General features: G+C 39.1%; 1 protein-coding gene across 1 annotated transcript in view; it reads left to right on the plus strand.

The window, feature by feature from the left end:
- The window catches only part of cntnap2a (contactin associated protein 2a), a 398,850-nt gene that overhangs the window by 319,905 nt on the left and 61,793 nt on the right, over positions 1–17,152 (plus strand). The window contains exons 16-17 of the mRNA XM_026179392.1: positions 9,035–9,191; positions 12,808–12,935. Coding sequence (XP_026035177.1) covers positions 9,035–9,191; positions 12,808–12,935 — 285 coding nt within the window. The remainder of the gene's footprint in view (positions 1–9,034; positions 9,192–12,807; positions 12,936–17,152) is intronic.

Genomic DNA, 17,152 nt, shown 5'->3' on the forward strand with positions numbered 1-17,152 from the left:
TTGTTATTCATGTGTAATACATCACATTTACTGTTTTAGACACAAGACTGTCTACGATGATGCCATTTCTGAATTAGATATAACAATATATGAGTTTGGTTCTAGTCATAATATAAATATATAAAAAGGCTGCTGTGGACCCGTTTGGTTCAGTGGGACTCATTCCGAATGATCAGATTACTTGCTAAGATCAATAGTTGTAAGACAAGGATCTCACACTTTCCTGATCCTTTTTTTATCCACTTTCTTTCTGTTTCTTGCTGTCAATACTCTTATCTCACAGTTCCCAATATGTGTCTTTTACTTCTTCTTTTCCTCTTTCATTCTTTGCTTTTACTGTCTACTGCTCATGTGTCTTTGCTTTGGGGAGTGAGTCTCCACAAAATACAGCAGAAATGATGAAAATAAAGACATTAGCTTCTCTGGATAAGAGCGGGGATAAATATATGTGAGTGTGGCTGTAGGTGTGACTATGAGCCTGTTATGTGTGCTTTTGGGATAACAAATAGATAAACCCATCACAATGAGTACTGTTGTGTGGCTGTCCCCGAGGACAGAAGAAGAACACAGCCCCGGGCCTTATCAGTCTGTCATGTCTGATTCCTCATCTCCTGTGAACATTTAGTACTTTTGTTGGGGATTTTGCAATGAAGGAGAAAGTAAGGGGTGATGATGGCTGTAAGGAGTGACACCAGAAACATGACGCAAAACATTTTTAGCATGTGTGAGTGTTTATTTATTCATCATTTTATTTTGGAGATCATCTCAGTAAATGTTAATCCAATACTTGGATCTCACTGATGTAGTTCAACTCTAATTTCTGGGTTATCATCTGGCACAGGTGTAAATGTAAGTTTGATTGGTTAACCCTGTGGCCTGTTAGGTGTGTTTCATGTTTCACAAAGCTTTTAGCTGAGATAAGCTCCAGGTTAGATGAGCATGTAAAAAGATGGATTGATAAACCCTTTTTGTCTCTTGTTCTCTAGAGAATGGTTTTTGTAAATGTTGTGAATGTGTTTTTCTTAACCAAGGAAAAAATTTGCACCTTAATTGTCGCCTGTGGTCTTCCAGGACGAGTGTTTCTGAGCTGGCTGGTGCATTCATTCATTTTTCAGAGTTTACCAGATTGCTAATTTGGCCACTCCAGATGTTTTTGCCATCTCGCTGAAAGGTTTATTTTGATTTTTCAGCTTAATGATGGTCTCCTTTCTTTGCATCAACAAATTATAATTAAGCCAAATTTTCACACACAGAGGATTATCTACTGCAAATCCTAAGAGAATGCAGCACATTTTTAATCACTTTTATATCAAATTCAAAGCAGTTTTCCTGTTGTTTTGATTCGGTCAGATGGAATTTCGAATACCCACATTGATGTTTATCATATTTATGTGGGAATTGTGATAGTTTGCACTAGGGCTGTTCATATAACGATATATATCGGATGACGATATAAAAACGTCTATCGTTTTATTTTACGCTATCATTTGTTTCGTGGTGTCGCAAAATAAACTGTTTACAGCAATATTTTTTCATCGTTTTGATGGTCACTGTAGTGGCTATATTAATGTCTTAAAGTTCTCTCTTTCTCTTATATTTAATATAACCACACTAGGGACGGACAAGCGCCTGTTTTTATGCGTTGTGGTTAGCAACAACAACGGTAAAACCATCGCGTGTCCGCTTGTTTATGTTCCACATAAACCTATCACAATAAAGCTCAAGATCCTGTTGAGACTTTTCAAAATAAACTGAATCACGGGAAAGAGCATATTATTTACGGATGAGAATTAAAAAAGAGCCGCCAGGTGCTAAAAAAATAAACCTTAGACTCAAACGTTAGAACAGGCTTTTCCCCGCAGCACGCTGTGTAATAAATACTCACAAAGAAAACGGCGGCCGTTACAACTTATGTCTAAAAATGTATCGTTTCATGCATCTGTTAAAACACTCGACTCCAGCTACATGATGCGCAGCTGGAAACACTTCCCGGAAGTCGAGCTGCCCGAGATTCACAGAATTTACAGAAAATGTTACATTTTTGTGATTTATATCGTTATCGGGACGATAGATGTCTTATTATCGGGATATGAGATTTTGGTCATATCGCACAGCGCTGTTTGCACCTGCTTTTTAAACCCAGGACTTTTGTAGATGCAAACACATGGTCTCTGTTCTTCATATACTCACAGACATGCTCTTACACACACAAACATGCTGTTGAGCCTCATCTTGGCAGTGCCCTCTCTCTCTGCGGATCTCCGTATGAACTCCCTGCCAGTACGATTCTATCTCTCCTCCCTCACATCTTCATCCATCCATGCTGTCGTGCTCTCATCTCCCCCTCCGCCTTCTTCCTTTCGTTCTCCGCTCCTGAGTTGTTTGTTTTGGCACGGCCAAGTGAATCACACAGGAGAGTTTAACTGGCACAATACATAGCTCTCATTTCACCTGATGCCCTGCTGTTACTCCTACACATCTTCTCCTGTCTCCTCCTTTTCTCGACATACTCTGAAAAACAAATTATGAAATGGGCCAAGTGGACTTTTTTTTCTGTGAAAGCAATTTTGTGCTCTCTCCTCACCTTTTGAAAAACCTGTGTTATTATATGGTAGGGAAAGGGAGAGGCCAAGCAATGAGTTTAAGGACTAGCCGGGTGATGGAGGAAATGCACTCGGAGGCTTGGTAATGTTTACCTGGTGTAGCATAGGATTTATTTACATTTCCTGACAGACAACACAGGCACTGACTGATGTTGTGTGAGGGAATAAAAACATAACGATGATTAAAAAGAGTACAAGAAAAACATTGTTATAGGTCTGTCCCATAGCTATGATGAGCTGTCCAGAAAGTTAAAGTACAAAGGGCAGTATTAAACTCTCTCCCCTAAGGGACAACTCATTATTGTTAATTATTGTCAACAATATACACAGTTTTGTGGTATTCTGAGACTGCCATTAACCATAATGTTTAATTATTTTGTACTATTAACAGCTACTGAAGAGCAAATAGCAACCATGTATCTACAGTATTATATGAATCATTAAAAAAATGGTAAATGGCCTGCATTTGTATAGCGCTTTTCTAGTCCTTAGGGACCCCAAAGCGCTTTACACTACATTCAGTCATCCACCCATTCACACACACATTCACACATTGGTGATGGCAAGCTACATTGTAGCCACAGCTGCCCTGGGGCGCACTGCATTAGCTTGCAGCTTTTTCTCCTTCACAACTCTGATGAATTTATCTTCAGACACACTTCTTGTAAGCGTGTCTGGATGCAGTCCTTTGCATGTTTTGGTTTCTGTCACTTCTGCAGTGAACCTCTGTGACACCTACAACATAACCTATACAAGGGGCCTTGTGGTCATCTCTTGGCATTTATTATGAGATGGCAGATACTATGTTCTTTGGGGGGGGGTTTTTTTTCTTTTTTTCTGTCTCTCTCGCTCTTTTTCTTTTTCTTTGTACATTCCCTTACATCCATTCTAATAGTTTTAGTAAACTCCCTTCAGGAATTTGCTGACATCTGATTAATGCTATGATTATTATTCCTTATATTGAGGCTATGGCTATTATTCTTTCACTGAACCATTCAAAAATTGCAGAGAGAAAAAAGCAGACAGACATCCATAGGAGGAAGAATAGATGGTAGTAAACAGGCCAATTACAATACTTGCTGATTGTGTCAAAATTACTTGTACGTACATTTCTAGGAAATTGTATTTCAGGTTACCACTCAGGGGTTGAGAAAGGTTTGCAGTCACAACCAGGGTCCTTCATTTAATAGGTGATTAAATCTAAGAGGCAAGTTAATATATATTACGGTCGAGTGAGTTAATATTTTGTGTGCTGGAGGGTGGTGTTGCTTCCGGTGACAGCATGGAGATAAATGCTCAGTAACAAGAAAATAATGACATCCCACGGCGCACTTGTACCTTCAACACATCCCTTTTCGTGAGCTCAGTGAGTGTGATTGTTTACACCTGAGTTTGCTGAGTGTCTCAGCAAGCTGCTGCTTGATTGTCATACTGTATTTTTGCTTTTTACTGATTATTGCACTTTAGAGCCTGGTGAGAAACAACATTCCATTGCAGCCTGTGTATATCTGAAAAACCATGCAAAATGACATTGAGCCCTTTTGAGCCTTGAATCTTAAGTTCATAGTACAGACATAAGGTTGCTTTCTATTTAAGCACTAGCTACATTATTAAAATGACAATGATCAAATGCAACTTTTTGACCCCGGCAACAAGCATCACCAAACACAAACTGCTTCTGCACAGTTTGTCTGTTAGTAGCTACTACTGTATTTCCAAGGAAGAGAAAAACATACATGCCACACTGATAAATGGAGAGAGATGTTAGTAAGATTTGTTTTTTAAAAGTAAACCTTGCTCACTGCTCTTTGTATTATAATTTTATAATTTAAACCTAAATCTTACATTAGGTGTCCTCATTTGTTTTAGAGTTTACCTTAGTTTAGTTTTGGGGGAACCAAGGATGGATGTAACAAAGGGTTAAATGTAACAACATCGCCCGTCCTCCCTGATACTAAATTGAAGAGCATGGGTGGGACACTCCAGGCCTGAAGGACCGTGTCCTGCAGGTTTTAAATATAACACCCTGGGTCAACACACCTGAATCAAATGATTAGTTCATTACCAGGCCTCTGGAGAACTTCAAGAGATGTTGAGGAGGTAATGTAGCAATTTGAATCAGGTGTGTTGGCTCAAGGACACATCTAAAACCTGCAGGACACCGCCCCACCACCCCTGTTGTAGAGCTTTATGAAGAAGTATTCAGATTTTATGGCAAAATCACATCTAAGAACTTTTTTATTCAAGTGTATATTTTGATTGGTACTGATACTGCAGAAACTGGAATTTTGTAACATTATTTTTAATTTCATGTCAAAATTTAAGAACTCTTACAAATATTATGTGAGATATAAGTGCTGGAACAAAAAACATTTTTACTATAATCCGCGGACTCCCTTACATTATGCTCGCTAAATAATGTTTTATGGAAGTTTGTTGCAAAACGTATTAAGGTAAATTAGTTTAGTCTTTTTCCCAGGTTGCATATAAATACCAGGCTGTTTAGTCCAGGCAAAACTGGTCAGTTTGCAGTATTTTAATAATGTTTAAAATGATGTACCATGCTGAACTGGTTACACCTAGGGTACTGTTACTAGGTTACATCAAGGGCAGCAGACATCAGCTCATATATAAGATGATGATGCAGATTAGTTTCAGTCACTGAGTCCTACCTTTTATGCTAGCTTTATAGTGAGTAGGGGTTGGAAATCAGCTATGCTGTTTGGGTAGCATCTGCTTATATCTTACTGAATTCAGCTGGCTAAATCCATAAAGAGCAGTGAATATCAGAAGAGGAGCACAGATCACCTGATCAGAATCTCTATGCAAAGAAAACTAAAACAGATTATTATGTGCCTTATTTATAAGTAATTCTGCACCATGAATACGTCATAGGTCATCATTCTTTTATTACTCTCTTTAAAAAAAAATGGATGTACAATGAACAGCAATTTACTACAAAACAACACATCTCTGTAAGTTCATGTTCTGCCACTTCGACAGGAGTTTGTGAACATACTCCTACTCGCTTACAGTCACTTTTATCTCATTTGTGGATGAAGCATTTTTGTCATCGACTTCAGTGAAATATAACCTCAAGTTCCCTGCTCTGTGTGTGTGTGTGTGTGTGTGTGTGTGTGTGTGTGTGTGTGTGTGTGTGTGTGTGTGTGTGTGTGTGTGTGTGTGTGTGTGTGTGTGTGTGTGTGACCTCAGCAGAATAGCGAGTCAGAAAAGAAAAATCACTATTCTGAACCAAGCTTTAAATGCAGCACCCACAGCACAGCCATACTGTGCATAATCAGACATAATTACTGGCTAACCTTCCATTATCAGCACAACAACGGTAATTTTTAAGTCCTTACTTACAGTAATAAATTAGCAGTCAGTACATGTGTGTATTTATGTGTGTTTGGTGTTTATAGAGCCCAAGCCTACATTAGGCATAGGCCCAAGATGCTTTTTCTCCTGTGATGTCTTTTTTGTGCTGTAGAAAGAGGATTGTGAGCACATTGTTATTGAATACAGGCAGTTCCTTTGTTCATGCAGTCATAAGTTTTTCCTAATGCTTAACTACTTTTACTCTGCAGTTATACAAGAGCTAGAAGGAACATCCCTTTAATTATGTGTTTAAAGTAGTCTGCCCAAGGTTTTATGGGGCCTTAGAATTTTGATTTGCGTCCCTATCGCCCACCACTCACCTCAGCACCACCAGTATTAACTATAGATTGTCCATGGTTTATTGTTTATGCATTGTACAAGAAATACAATCATTATCATGGCGTGTGTGTGCTGAAAAGAGATCAAATAAACCAGCAGAGAGTGCATTTACAAAACAAGTTATCTATTTTAATTGGTTTTGAAATGTGGTAATGTGCAAAGGGACACAAAAATCACACAGTTTTATAAAGACCCAGATTTATTTTCTTATAATGTAAGAACAGAAAATATTTTATAAATTAAATCTAAACTTAAATAAGACATAATTGAAATACAAAATATTCATTAAGAAGATTCTATTTGATTTTTGTTTTTATTTACAGAGAACAATTGGCCTAAGATTAAAAAAAAAACCTACCTGCCCTGTCATATTAGAAGCTAATGTGTCTGTCAACAGCAAAACTCCCTCACAGGTTTGTACATGCTGACCTGGGGGAAATGATGCTTTGTCAAAAAGTCACACATCAGCTGAAGAAGCACTTTGTGAAGCATCATGAGCTGATGTTATTGCCGGCGTTGTTGTGTTCTAAAATATATCCACTGGGGAAATATTGCTGGGGAATCAGTTGATGAATGAGGATGAGCTTGTAGCAAATTCAGATATCTCAGAGAAATAATATGTAAAACAACAACGCTGAAAGCGGGTCTAATTAAATAAAACAACTACCTAATTGAGGTGTAACAAAGTCGGAATATAACCACAAAGACCCAAAAATGATTATGTGCGTTATGTACGGCTGTTATCAGAGTCAAGTCTGTAAATAGTAGGTCTGTTTCATAATGAGACAAAGTTGCTGGGACATGTTCAGGATCCAGCGATTGAGCCTAGACCCTTAGTTCAGAAAATCGTGGTTACATTTCATTACAGAAAAAGTAATTCGATAGTTATTTTACACAGAAGAAAATCTTTAACACAAATGAATGTGTGTTAGGTTTATGCCTTGGCTGCCCTAAAATAATAGCACTGATAATTACCAAAATACATTTTTTATTTGTGTGTGTGTGTTGGTTCATCCACTAGTGTATGCAAGCTCTTTAACTGAAATTGTGTTTTTAGTGTTAAAATATAATTATTGTTGTTATCCACAAAATTTCAAATTAACAGTTTTATGAAAAAAGCTTAGAAAATAATAAGGTACAATATTATTGTTTCATTAAGATGCCAAATTACAGTTACTTGCATTTCTAAAAAGAAAAGTTGAAGAACCTGAAGAAAAGTAGTGGATGAACATTAGGCTTTATCAGTTTCTGACTGCTCAAATTTAGGTATAAAAATGTGAATTCAGTTTTTTTATTGGCCTGATAAATAACAGTACAACTTTTAGTATGAAACAGGTTTTAGACAATTAAAAATATATATTTGTGTTTTCTTGTTTTTATGACACTATACCTTCTTTTTGGTTTCAAATTTCAAGTTACTGATACTGTGAACAAAAACAACAACAACAAAAAGTCTGTGTTTGAAAGCAGTACTTGATACTAGTACTGGGTTGTTGGCTAGATGGGTGCCATCTGTGATAACCACTGACTTAAATGTGAGACTATGAGGTCTAACTTTGACTTAAATTCAAACTTGGCCTCTCTATTGTATAAAAATACGACAATACACACACACACACACAAACACACACGTGAATTGAGAGGATTGTGAAGTCTCTTGAGGAGGCACTGTTAATCCTGTTGACAATGGCTTGTCTGAACAGTAGCTTGAAGAGAGATGAGGCTAATTCTCTTTATGAAGGCAGTAACCCCACAGGTCACCAAAGCCAAACACGTAACCATTTAGACACACAATAGAAACACGTCTGTTTCTTCTTCCTGGAGTTTAGCCCCTAGTCCCACCCAAAAAAAAAAATGTAATAATACAGTATATCACACCTCTCAATGCAATTGTGCTGCATCAAAAGTCTGCTTCAATTCCCTTCTGTAAAAAATGGGGCTCGGGAGATTTCATTGTCTCTAAAGAAATTTGACAAAATGATATTGACAATGCGGCTTATTTTCCCGGAATAAAGAGGGAAACGTAATATTGTTTCATTCTCTCTTGCTGTTATTGTGATATATTGCCAGCCACCGAAATATTTACACCTCTCTCTGCCTAGTTACTGTCCCATGCCAGAATACATTATCCGTGGAAAAGAAAACAATATTACATTTCTTATTGAAAAGCAGCGATCCTTCACCTTTTATCCACTCATTAAAAATCACACATACACGAACCCACACACACGAACGGGCACATACAAACACAGAGAGGTGTTTGTGTGTCCGCAGATGTGGTTTTGAAGTACCGACACTCACTCCAACAATTACACGCAGTGGTTTGTGCATAGAAAAGATAAATGTATGCAATGGCGCTGAAGCTGTTTTAATAGATCTGTAAAAGCACAGGTGTGATGTGTGTCTAAGTGTGCCTTCCGGTCTCAAAGGCATTTACCATCCAGCTGCATAAAACATGTTGAGCAAATGAGTTATATTCACCGTGCAGCTGCCAATTGTCACTATAATTCACATGGACGCAAAAAAAGAGCCTCAAACAGTTAAAATTTTGAACAATCAATCATCTGTAACTCTAGCAGCACAACTTTATCGCCTTTAGAAAAAGATGTTTTCATCTGTTTTGTGCACTTCTCTGTGAGGGTCACATTGACATGTTCTCCATTTCGGAAATAACCTATAGGCTTCTTTTCTGGATGTTTGTGTTCTATCCCCAGACGGGACACCCTACACTTGGTGGGTTGGCAGAGGGAACGAGAAACACTTCTACTGGGGTGGATCGGGGCCTGGCATCCAGAAATGTGCCTGTGGCATCGACAGGAACTGCACCGACCCCAAGTACGACTGCAACTGTGATGCTGATGTCAAACAATGGTGAGTCAGACTTTAAAGTTCACTGTTTCAGTTTCACAATTAGAGAGCCATTTCTCAGTAGTTTTCAAGCTACTAAGTAGCTCTTTTTTTGTATTACATGAATACTACATGCATCATGGGAAAGCCTTTTTCATGCATTATGCATTAGCTTTTATCCATCAAGCTTCTTGGAGACCATCTTGTGCAGCTAAAGTCTTCATTTTTACCCACTGCAAACTACTTTAATCTTTCTAATAACCAGGATACTACTTTTATGATAATAAGCTGAATGCATGTGTCGTAGAGTGGAAAGCTAACGCTACAGTTACTAATGAGTGGAGAATTCAGTGGTGACTTTTTTTTGCCAACCTAGATAAAAATGATTCTGTCACTTGTTATCACTAGGCTTTAGCTATAAAAACAAGGAAGTTTCACAGGGTTATGTACATACATACCACGCTCACTGGCACTTCAGTAAGGAAGAGGAGTGTTTGTTATTCCATTAACTCACCCACAGATTTTCTCGCCAGGGCAGATGAATTCCTCAGACATACCTCAGACATTTAACTGCTTCTAAAATAATTGCGGTTTATATGAAATTGTAAAGGTCAGTTTGTCTATTAACTGCTTGTTATGTTTAATAAGTGCATGTTTGGTAGTAGAGAAGTTCATTTTGGTAGACATTAACAAGGCTTCCTACAAACAATCTCTTACCTGACAGACCGTCGATTCTTTTTATTTTTCTTACCGCATAAGCTGAACCCAAAAATGAAAAACCCACGGATTATTTACATTTTTATTTATATATTACATTTTTGATAGCACTAAATTCGTCACTTATGCTAATGTAGCGATTGCATTAAGCTGACAGTGCAGAATCCGCCTTAACTGGACAGTGTGGCGATGTGTCAAACTTCAAAGGCTGAAGTGACTGAATGATGAATGCATTCATCATTCAGTCACTATCAGTGATGTGTTTATTTAAGAGGGGTGCTTACATCCAGAACCAACAGTTTGCATTTTAAAGCTCTTTTAGCCAGCTGATGGATATTCTCATTAAAAGCTGTTGCATCGCTGTTTGTGAGTGTGTGTATGCATGTGCCTCCTCTTTGAGAGTAATTACTGAGCATTAGCAAGAAGAAGAGATTTAATTTGCTTTCATGTCTCCCTCCTCATCTCGAAAACTGATGAGATTACAAATAAATTTTACAGTGCCTTGTTCTCTCTGTTTGCTGGCGAGGAAGCATTACAAAAAAAACCCTCTAATATTGTACAGGAAGTCTACAGTGTTGTCTGACATGTAGGTGTGCACATTTTCACATCAATAAACACGCAAGGGCATAAGCAGAGTCTTAGAGGAAAAAAAGCAAACAGCTCAGAAGCCTGAAGAAGAGAAAGGCTGGGTTGGCTGGGTTGCAGTTTGCAAAAACACTCAGAAAAAACTGAACAGACTTCCATGAAGGAAAGATTATCCTCTATCAAAGCAATTGAAAGAGAATATGTGGTGAAAACAGCAAAACCTAAGGGGCATTAAGGGCATTAATGGAACTAGGGCACTTGAATTTGTTGATAATTTTACTATAGCAACAGGGTGAATGCAGATACAGACATGCTCAGTTTCAGCAACTTAGTCCTGAGGTGACATGACCTTATTGTGACTAAGCAGACTGGCTAAAGACAAGAAGAAAGAGCTGAAGGTGTCTGCAGACGTTCCTCAAAGAGGATCACCTGACTAGATCTAAAGACATCTATCGATGTCTAAAGGGTGAATCTTGAAATTGATCTGTGTTAAACACGGCACACCTGTGCAGTTGTTACTACACTGATGTAAACCTACTCAAATTAAAAGTGAGACTTGATTCATTAGAGGTAATTGGATCAGACCTTGAATGGTGTTTAACCTGCTAGCTATCTAACACAGAGCCTGTGTGATGTCTCATTGCACCGACGTGAAAATAGAGCAGGTAATTCTCTGGTGAATTCACACTGTGTGAGTGAACTCCTTGTATGCAGCCTCCCTTACGCTCCCTTGTCTAAACCACATAACATGTACTGAGGTGTGAACATATCTGAAAGTGACTATTTCATGTGTGCTACATGTAAAAAAGACCAAAGTGACAGTATTGATACTGTTTGGAAGTTTACTAATAGGCTCAGTTAAAAGTATCCTTTAAGTAGTAACCAGTACTACAGCTGGTACAGCATCTAACAGCATAAACAAAAGAAAATCTTCATGCCTGTGGATAACACCTCCCCCAACTATAGACTTACAAATGCCCACTCATGTTGTCCTACCCACACAGCAGACAGGTCTGGCCTGGATCTGGTGTCAAGCCGACCACTGCTGGCTGACTTCTGGCATGGTAAGTGGTATGTCATCCAGATATGGGCCAGGTCTGGAGTAGATGGCACTGTTTATGTGATGGCATGCCACATCTGGCCCGATTGTGGTTTGGTTTATGTGGCCCAGGCTCATAGAAAATAGGTCTTCCCCATATCCGGCATCAAGCTGGTACTTCTGACTGACTGGTGTCATGGCAGAGTGTATGTCAACCAAATGTGGGCCAGGTCTGGCAATGATGACACTATTTATGTTCCTATTTTCCTGTTAGATAGAAGACCCAAATGCCATGTTGCAATACTATACTGCTATGGTAGTCAACATTTCTTATCCAGGTTTGTGAGTGTACACTTTATCCAAAACCTAATGACGGTTTACTCACGTTTGCCAGTGGGTGGTGGTAGCTCAGGAGGTAGAGCAGATCACCTACTGATCGGAAAGTTAGTGGTTCAACCCCTGGCTCCTCCAGTCTGCATGTCAAGAGTAAGAATGTGGTTAGGAAGCACTCTGTTTAGAGAAAGTGTGTGATTCAGTGAATGTGGCATGCTGTACTCAAGAGCACTTTGAGTAATCTGGGAGAGTAGAAAAGCGCTATATAAGAATCAGTCCATTCACTGTCCGAAAAGTTTCATCATGTTACTTTCGCACTATTATGTTCTGGCACATGTTGTTATTACATGACTTGATTAAGGTACATATTAGGCTGACATCTGGGGCCAGAGCTGAAACTGTTCTGGGCCAGCACAGGACCACCAGTATGTCCGCAACTGGCCTTGTGCTGGCCCATGTGTGAGCAACCTCTGGCAAACCAGGTCTGGGCCACCAAAGGGCCATCATTCTTTGTGGTTCTTTGGGCCATTGTGTGGGCCACATCTGGGCCATACCAATTTTGCCATGTGGATACATGTATGAATACTCCTATGTATATAAACAACTGCAATACCTTTGTGAGATTATTATGTACTTTATACAATTTACCCTATCTGATGTTTTTCTGAATCGATTTCTTTTTATATTTAGCTTTCCCTTCTTCATTTCATACTCAAAATCACTTACCTGAGATGTGTCACCTCAACGCTAAGGAATTTTTTATGGAAAATCATATTGACACATTTGTGAATAGTGTCTGGCAGATATTTCCGCAGTTATTTCATTGTTTGTTTGTTTTTATTGTGCTCTTAATAAACTCTAAATTGAACTGAATAGAAAAATGTTTCTTTCACAGCAAAAGATATAGTAAGGTGAAAAGACCATAATTCCTTAACCTCTATAATTCTTTCCCAAATCATCCTATAGGAGAGAAGATTCTGGTCTCCTGGTCTATCAAGAACATCTGCCAGTCAGCCAGGTCGTGGTGGGCGACACCAACAGGTCAGGCTCTGAGGCCAAGCTAACTGTTGGACCACTTCGTTGTCAAGGAGACAGTAAGTGTTGTGTCATTTAAAATACAATTAATGTACTTTGGTGTGGAGCACGTGGATGGCGCCAAAACAGCTGGCTTTACTCATGTGAGTGACAGACAGCTGGAAAACGATTCCAACATCACGAATGAGTATTTACTTGGTCCAAAAATCAAAGTCATAACTGCTGACATAAAAGTGGTTGAATGGACTGTGTGCGAGGCACTGGGGGGCTTCAAGGTGTTGAAAGTTCAGTTAATGAGTACAGATAAGCAGATACACCGAAAATTAATTGGAAATAAGTAAATAATTTTTTCTCCCCATAAACTACATTTATAGGGGTAAAAAAAGAAAATTCATTTTCCAAATAATTGATAAAGGAAATAATTATTACAGCTCTTATCCAACATATGGCAGCCAACAAGTGGTGTTAGTCAACTTTTTATTTAGTTTAATATTTGTTACTGATTTATATTGAAGAAGGCTGCGCTATTATATTCAGAAAACAGCGTGATTAAGTTTTTAGCAGCAATGTAGGTAATTTCAGGCTAATCCACAGTATTTTGGAACAGACAGCAGGGCTCCGTAGAGAGGCACAGAGGTGTACTCTGATTAAAGAGAAACTAAAAGGTCAATAGAGTATCCAGGAGCTAAATCACACGGTGTGAGTCATCTGTATGGTTGTAAAATGAACTTTAAACTCAAGAGGAGCCTACACAGGATGGGGAAAGCAGGCGTGAGCTTTTTGGATTCACCGCAGGGTTAAAATGGGCCTTTGAGTGAAGCACAAGGACGGCTGTTGCAGCAGACTAAATGAAAAAGAAATATGAGCAATAATGACCATCTCCAGGTCGACTGCGGAAAGGAAGGGATTTTATTTTCTCAAAAATTCACAGCTGGTTGCTGAAGAATGGCTGCATAACATTTGTGAAGGGCTCACGAAAGGTTGAATCAATTCCTCTTTTGACACTGTATGTAACTTCTGAAGAGTTTGTGTGCTTGTTTCTTTATTTGATGTTAAGCAGTATGACATTTTTAGATAGACAGTTAATGGTACTCCAGCAGAACTTACACTGGAATAGATACATATTCAAATTATAGAGATCCCATTGTGCTTACAACAAATGCCACCAGGCTGTACATGATATTAGCAGATGAAGATTGTCTAATGAAAGATACAGATTGCACTGTTATGTCAGGTGAACCGTAATAGAAACGTCAACACAGGGATAAAGCGGGTAGTGCCGATATTGCCTGGTGAATGGAACGAAACAACCCAAAACAAATAAGATCGCTTGTCCTTGTCTTTTCCGCTGAATCGGCCTGAAACCAGATTGAAACATTTAAATTCAAACAAGTATGAATGAATTAGCTTTCAAAGAATTGCATTTTCCTGTAGCAACTGGTGAAGTGGCAGGTGATTGACACAATTTGGAGCAACATTTTTAAGGTATGCCCTGTGGCCTACAGCCTTTCTCAATCCCGCCTTTGTTGTGGCAATTTCTGTAATAGGTGGAAATGACTCATAAAAAGCCAGCCAGTGGCAGCCGCCGTCATCACTGTTGATGTATTCACTTACGTTATGAAAGAGAGGAAAAGTGAAAGGTTTGTGTAGTAGTAGCGAGCAAAGTGCCAGGAAACTTAGATTGATAGCTGGCTACCTTTATACAATCACGGTTAAATTACTACCTGAATTGGCTTTTTTAAGTGGCAGGTGCAATGTGTGCAATTCACTGGAGCTGCAGTTCAGCACAACAGCTATATTTGTTTAAGGCTGATAGGACCTGAAAGAAACTCGAGGGGTCAGTAATGGGTTTATGCAGTCACCTAAAAGCAAGCAAAAAAAAAAAGTGACAGTGTGGTGCAGTCACACAGTATATAGGGAGCTTTATTTAACCATAACAAATTAAACGAATGGTAACTCACACAAACATCAAAAATCAGTATGACAGGAAGGGCACTTTGTTCATCACTATCTTTGGCTTCCTCATGTGGAAGAAATATTTGCCATTTCTTCATCCTGAACCCCAGTGGAAATTAAGCATTATCAGTGTGTCTTTGACTGTACAATACATCCATTGTCAGTCAAACTTTTGCAAAGTACCAAACCCTTTTTTGACTGTTTGCTGCTGATGGTTTGAATAAGGTCTTAATTAAAAACTATCTTCAGAGAGAGCAAGAGAAAACACTTCATGCATAGCAGAGTACAATTGAGCACATTGTCATTCTGGGTTTGCACTTGAGTCTGAAAATAGCACATTGCTTATTCTCGCAGTGTGCAAATCATTCACAGAACCTGTTGTTTTATCTTGATTGTCTTTCTATTTTGGAATCTTTCTTTATCTGCCTCTGCATATGTGTGTTTTTGTGCGTGAACGCACTCGCATTTTGTGCTAATGTCTATGTGTGTGGTGAGATAAATGCATCTGAACTCCGTTCAAAGCTTTTTCATCTAAGCACTCATCCTTTTATTCCCTTCAGTCAACTCCCGGTAGTTTAGGTTGTTGCTCAGGTAAACATCAGGTGTCAGATCTAGCAGAACACTCACACCTACACACAAACACACAAACTGAGAGGCACTTTAATCCTTGCTGTTTCTCTTCCTGTCTGTGCTTCTAATCAGTGTTGGCGCACTGCTCTCATTGGGACTTTGGGTCAGTTGGAAGATACACACATATTGTGCAGAACTATGATATTGACCACTTCCCGTTTCATGCAACCTGGGCCAGTTCACTTTGTCCGCATCTTACCTGCGATATGTGACTCCTGTAGTGTGTACCGAGTTTCTGTCAGATCAGCACGGATCAACTGCGCGGTATAGCTGTGATGCAGCTGTTTACTCTGTAAATTCAGAGGTTCTGTAACACAGTGGGCTTCAAGATAAACTTAGAAAAGTTAAATGGATAATGGAAATGGTATTCTAATGGTGTAAGCTTTCACTACATTAAGGCTTAGCTGTCATTATGAGAGGATATTCAGTGGCTTTAGCCACCATGATCCCTGCGAGCCAGCAGGCTCTTCTTGTCAGCTTGTTGAGATCTGCCACTGCCTTATTTCACAAACGCACATCTGATGTATTTTTATATTTATGGTGTGACCGGTTTGTGATACTGGCCTAAATAAAATGCTAAATAAATTTGATTCAAACCATCATACTGTAATATGATACTAAATTTTTTTTTGCATTATTCACATTTTTGGGGGCTATGTACCTTTGTTCTGAGATTCCCCCAGGCTTCCATGTGCATAGCTGTGTGTTAGGCATCAAGACCCAAACACAAGTAGAGCACTTGACTTTGATAAGGCTGGGTACTTCATGAAAGGAAAAGTGGTTCCAAAGCAGCTTGCAAGAGCAGCAGCACCTGTTGACAGGTTAAAGCAACTTTAAAAGTATATCCTACAATCTGTCACATGTGTACCACTAAAACAGTTTGGTGGCCCCATGTACAACCTTTTTGGATGAACCCAAGGAGTAATTTTGTTTGCTTAATATGGCCCAGGTCTGTATTGTGACCTGAACATGAAGCAGAAAACTGTAAAAAGCAAGCGCATCTTTTTATCTTTAACGCAGAACAAATGAACCAATATACGAGTTTAAAAGCAACCTTAATTTCATTCCACTTTTCTAAATGTATTATCCACTGAGCAATTCAAAACAGAATGAACTCCTCAATTATGTCTGTGAAGGTTCTCAGTCATCCAGGTAATCGTAGTCAAAGGAGCTTGCAAAGAAAAGCGTCTGGACTTCTTTAAGTTGCTTGAAGACGTTTCGCCTCTCATCCGAGAAGCTTCTTCAGTTCTAAGGTCAAATGGTGGGGAGTCCCAGATTTAAACCTAGTGGGAGTATCCCCCCACAGAGGGACAAAAGGACCCCCTGATGATCCTCTAATCGCCTGAGCCAAGATGTGAAAATGGGTGTGGGTCCCAATCAGCCAGGGTTTCGGGTGAGCTCATTGTGAAACCTGGCCCCACCTTATCATGCTACATAGGGAATGACAATGGCAGACACAACAACATTGTCATCCCCTATGTAGCCGATGTATCAGAAAAATTCAGGAGAGTTTTCTCCAAGCACGACATCCCAGTGTATTTCAGACCCAGCAACACGCTCAGACAAAAACTGGTTCACCCGAAAGACAAAACTCCAAAACACAAACTTAACAATGTGGTGTATGCTGTACAGTGCAGCGAGGAATGCCCAGACCTCTACATTGGAGAGACCAAACAGCCACTTCACAAGC

Source organism: Astatotilapia calliptera, chromosome 9 (genome assembly GCF_900246225.1).
Source record: "Astatotilapia calliptera chromosome 9, fAstCal1.2, whole genome shotgun sequence".
NCBI classification, from domain to species: Eukaryota; Metazoa; Chordata; class Actinopteri; order Cichliformes; family Cichlidae; genus Astatotilapia; species Astatotilapia calliptera.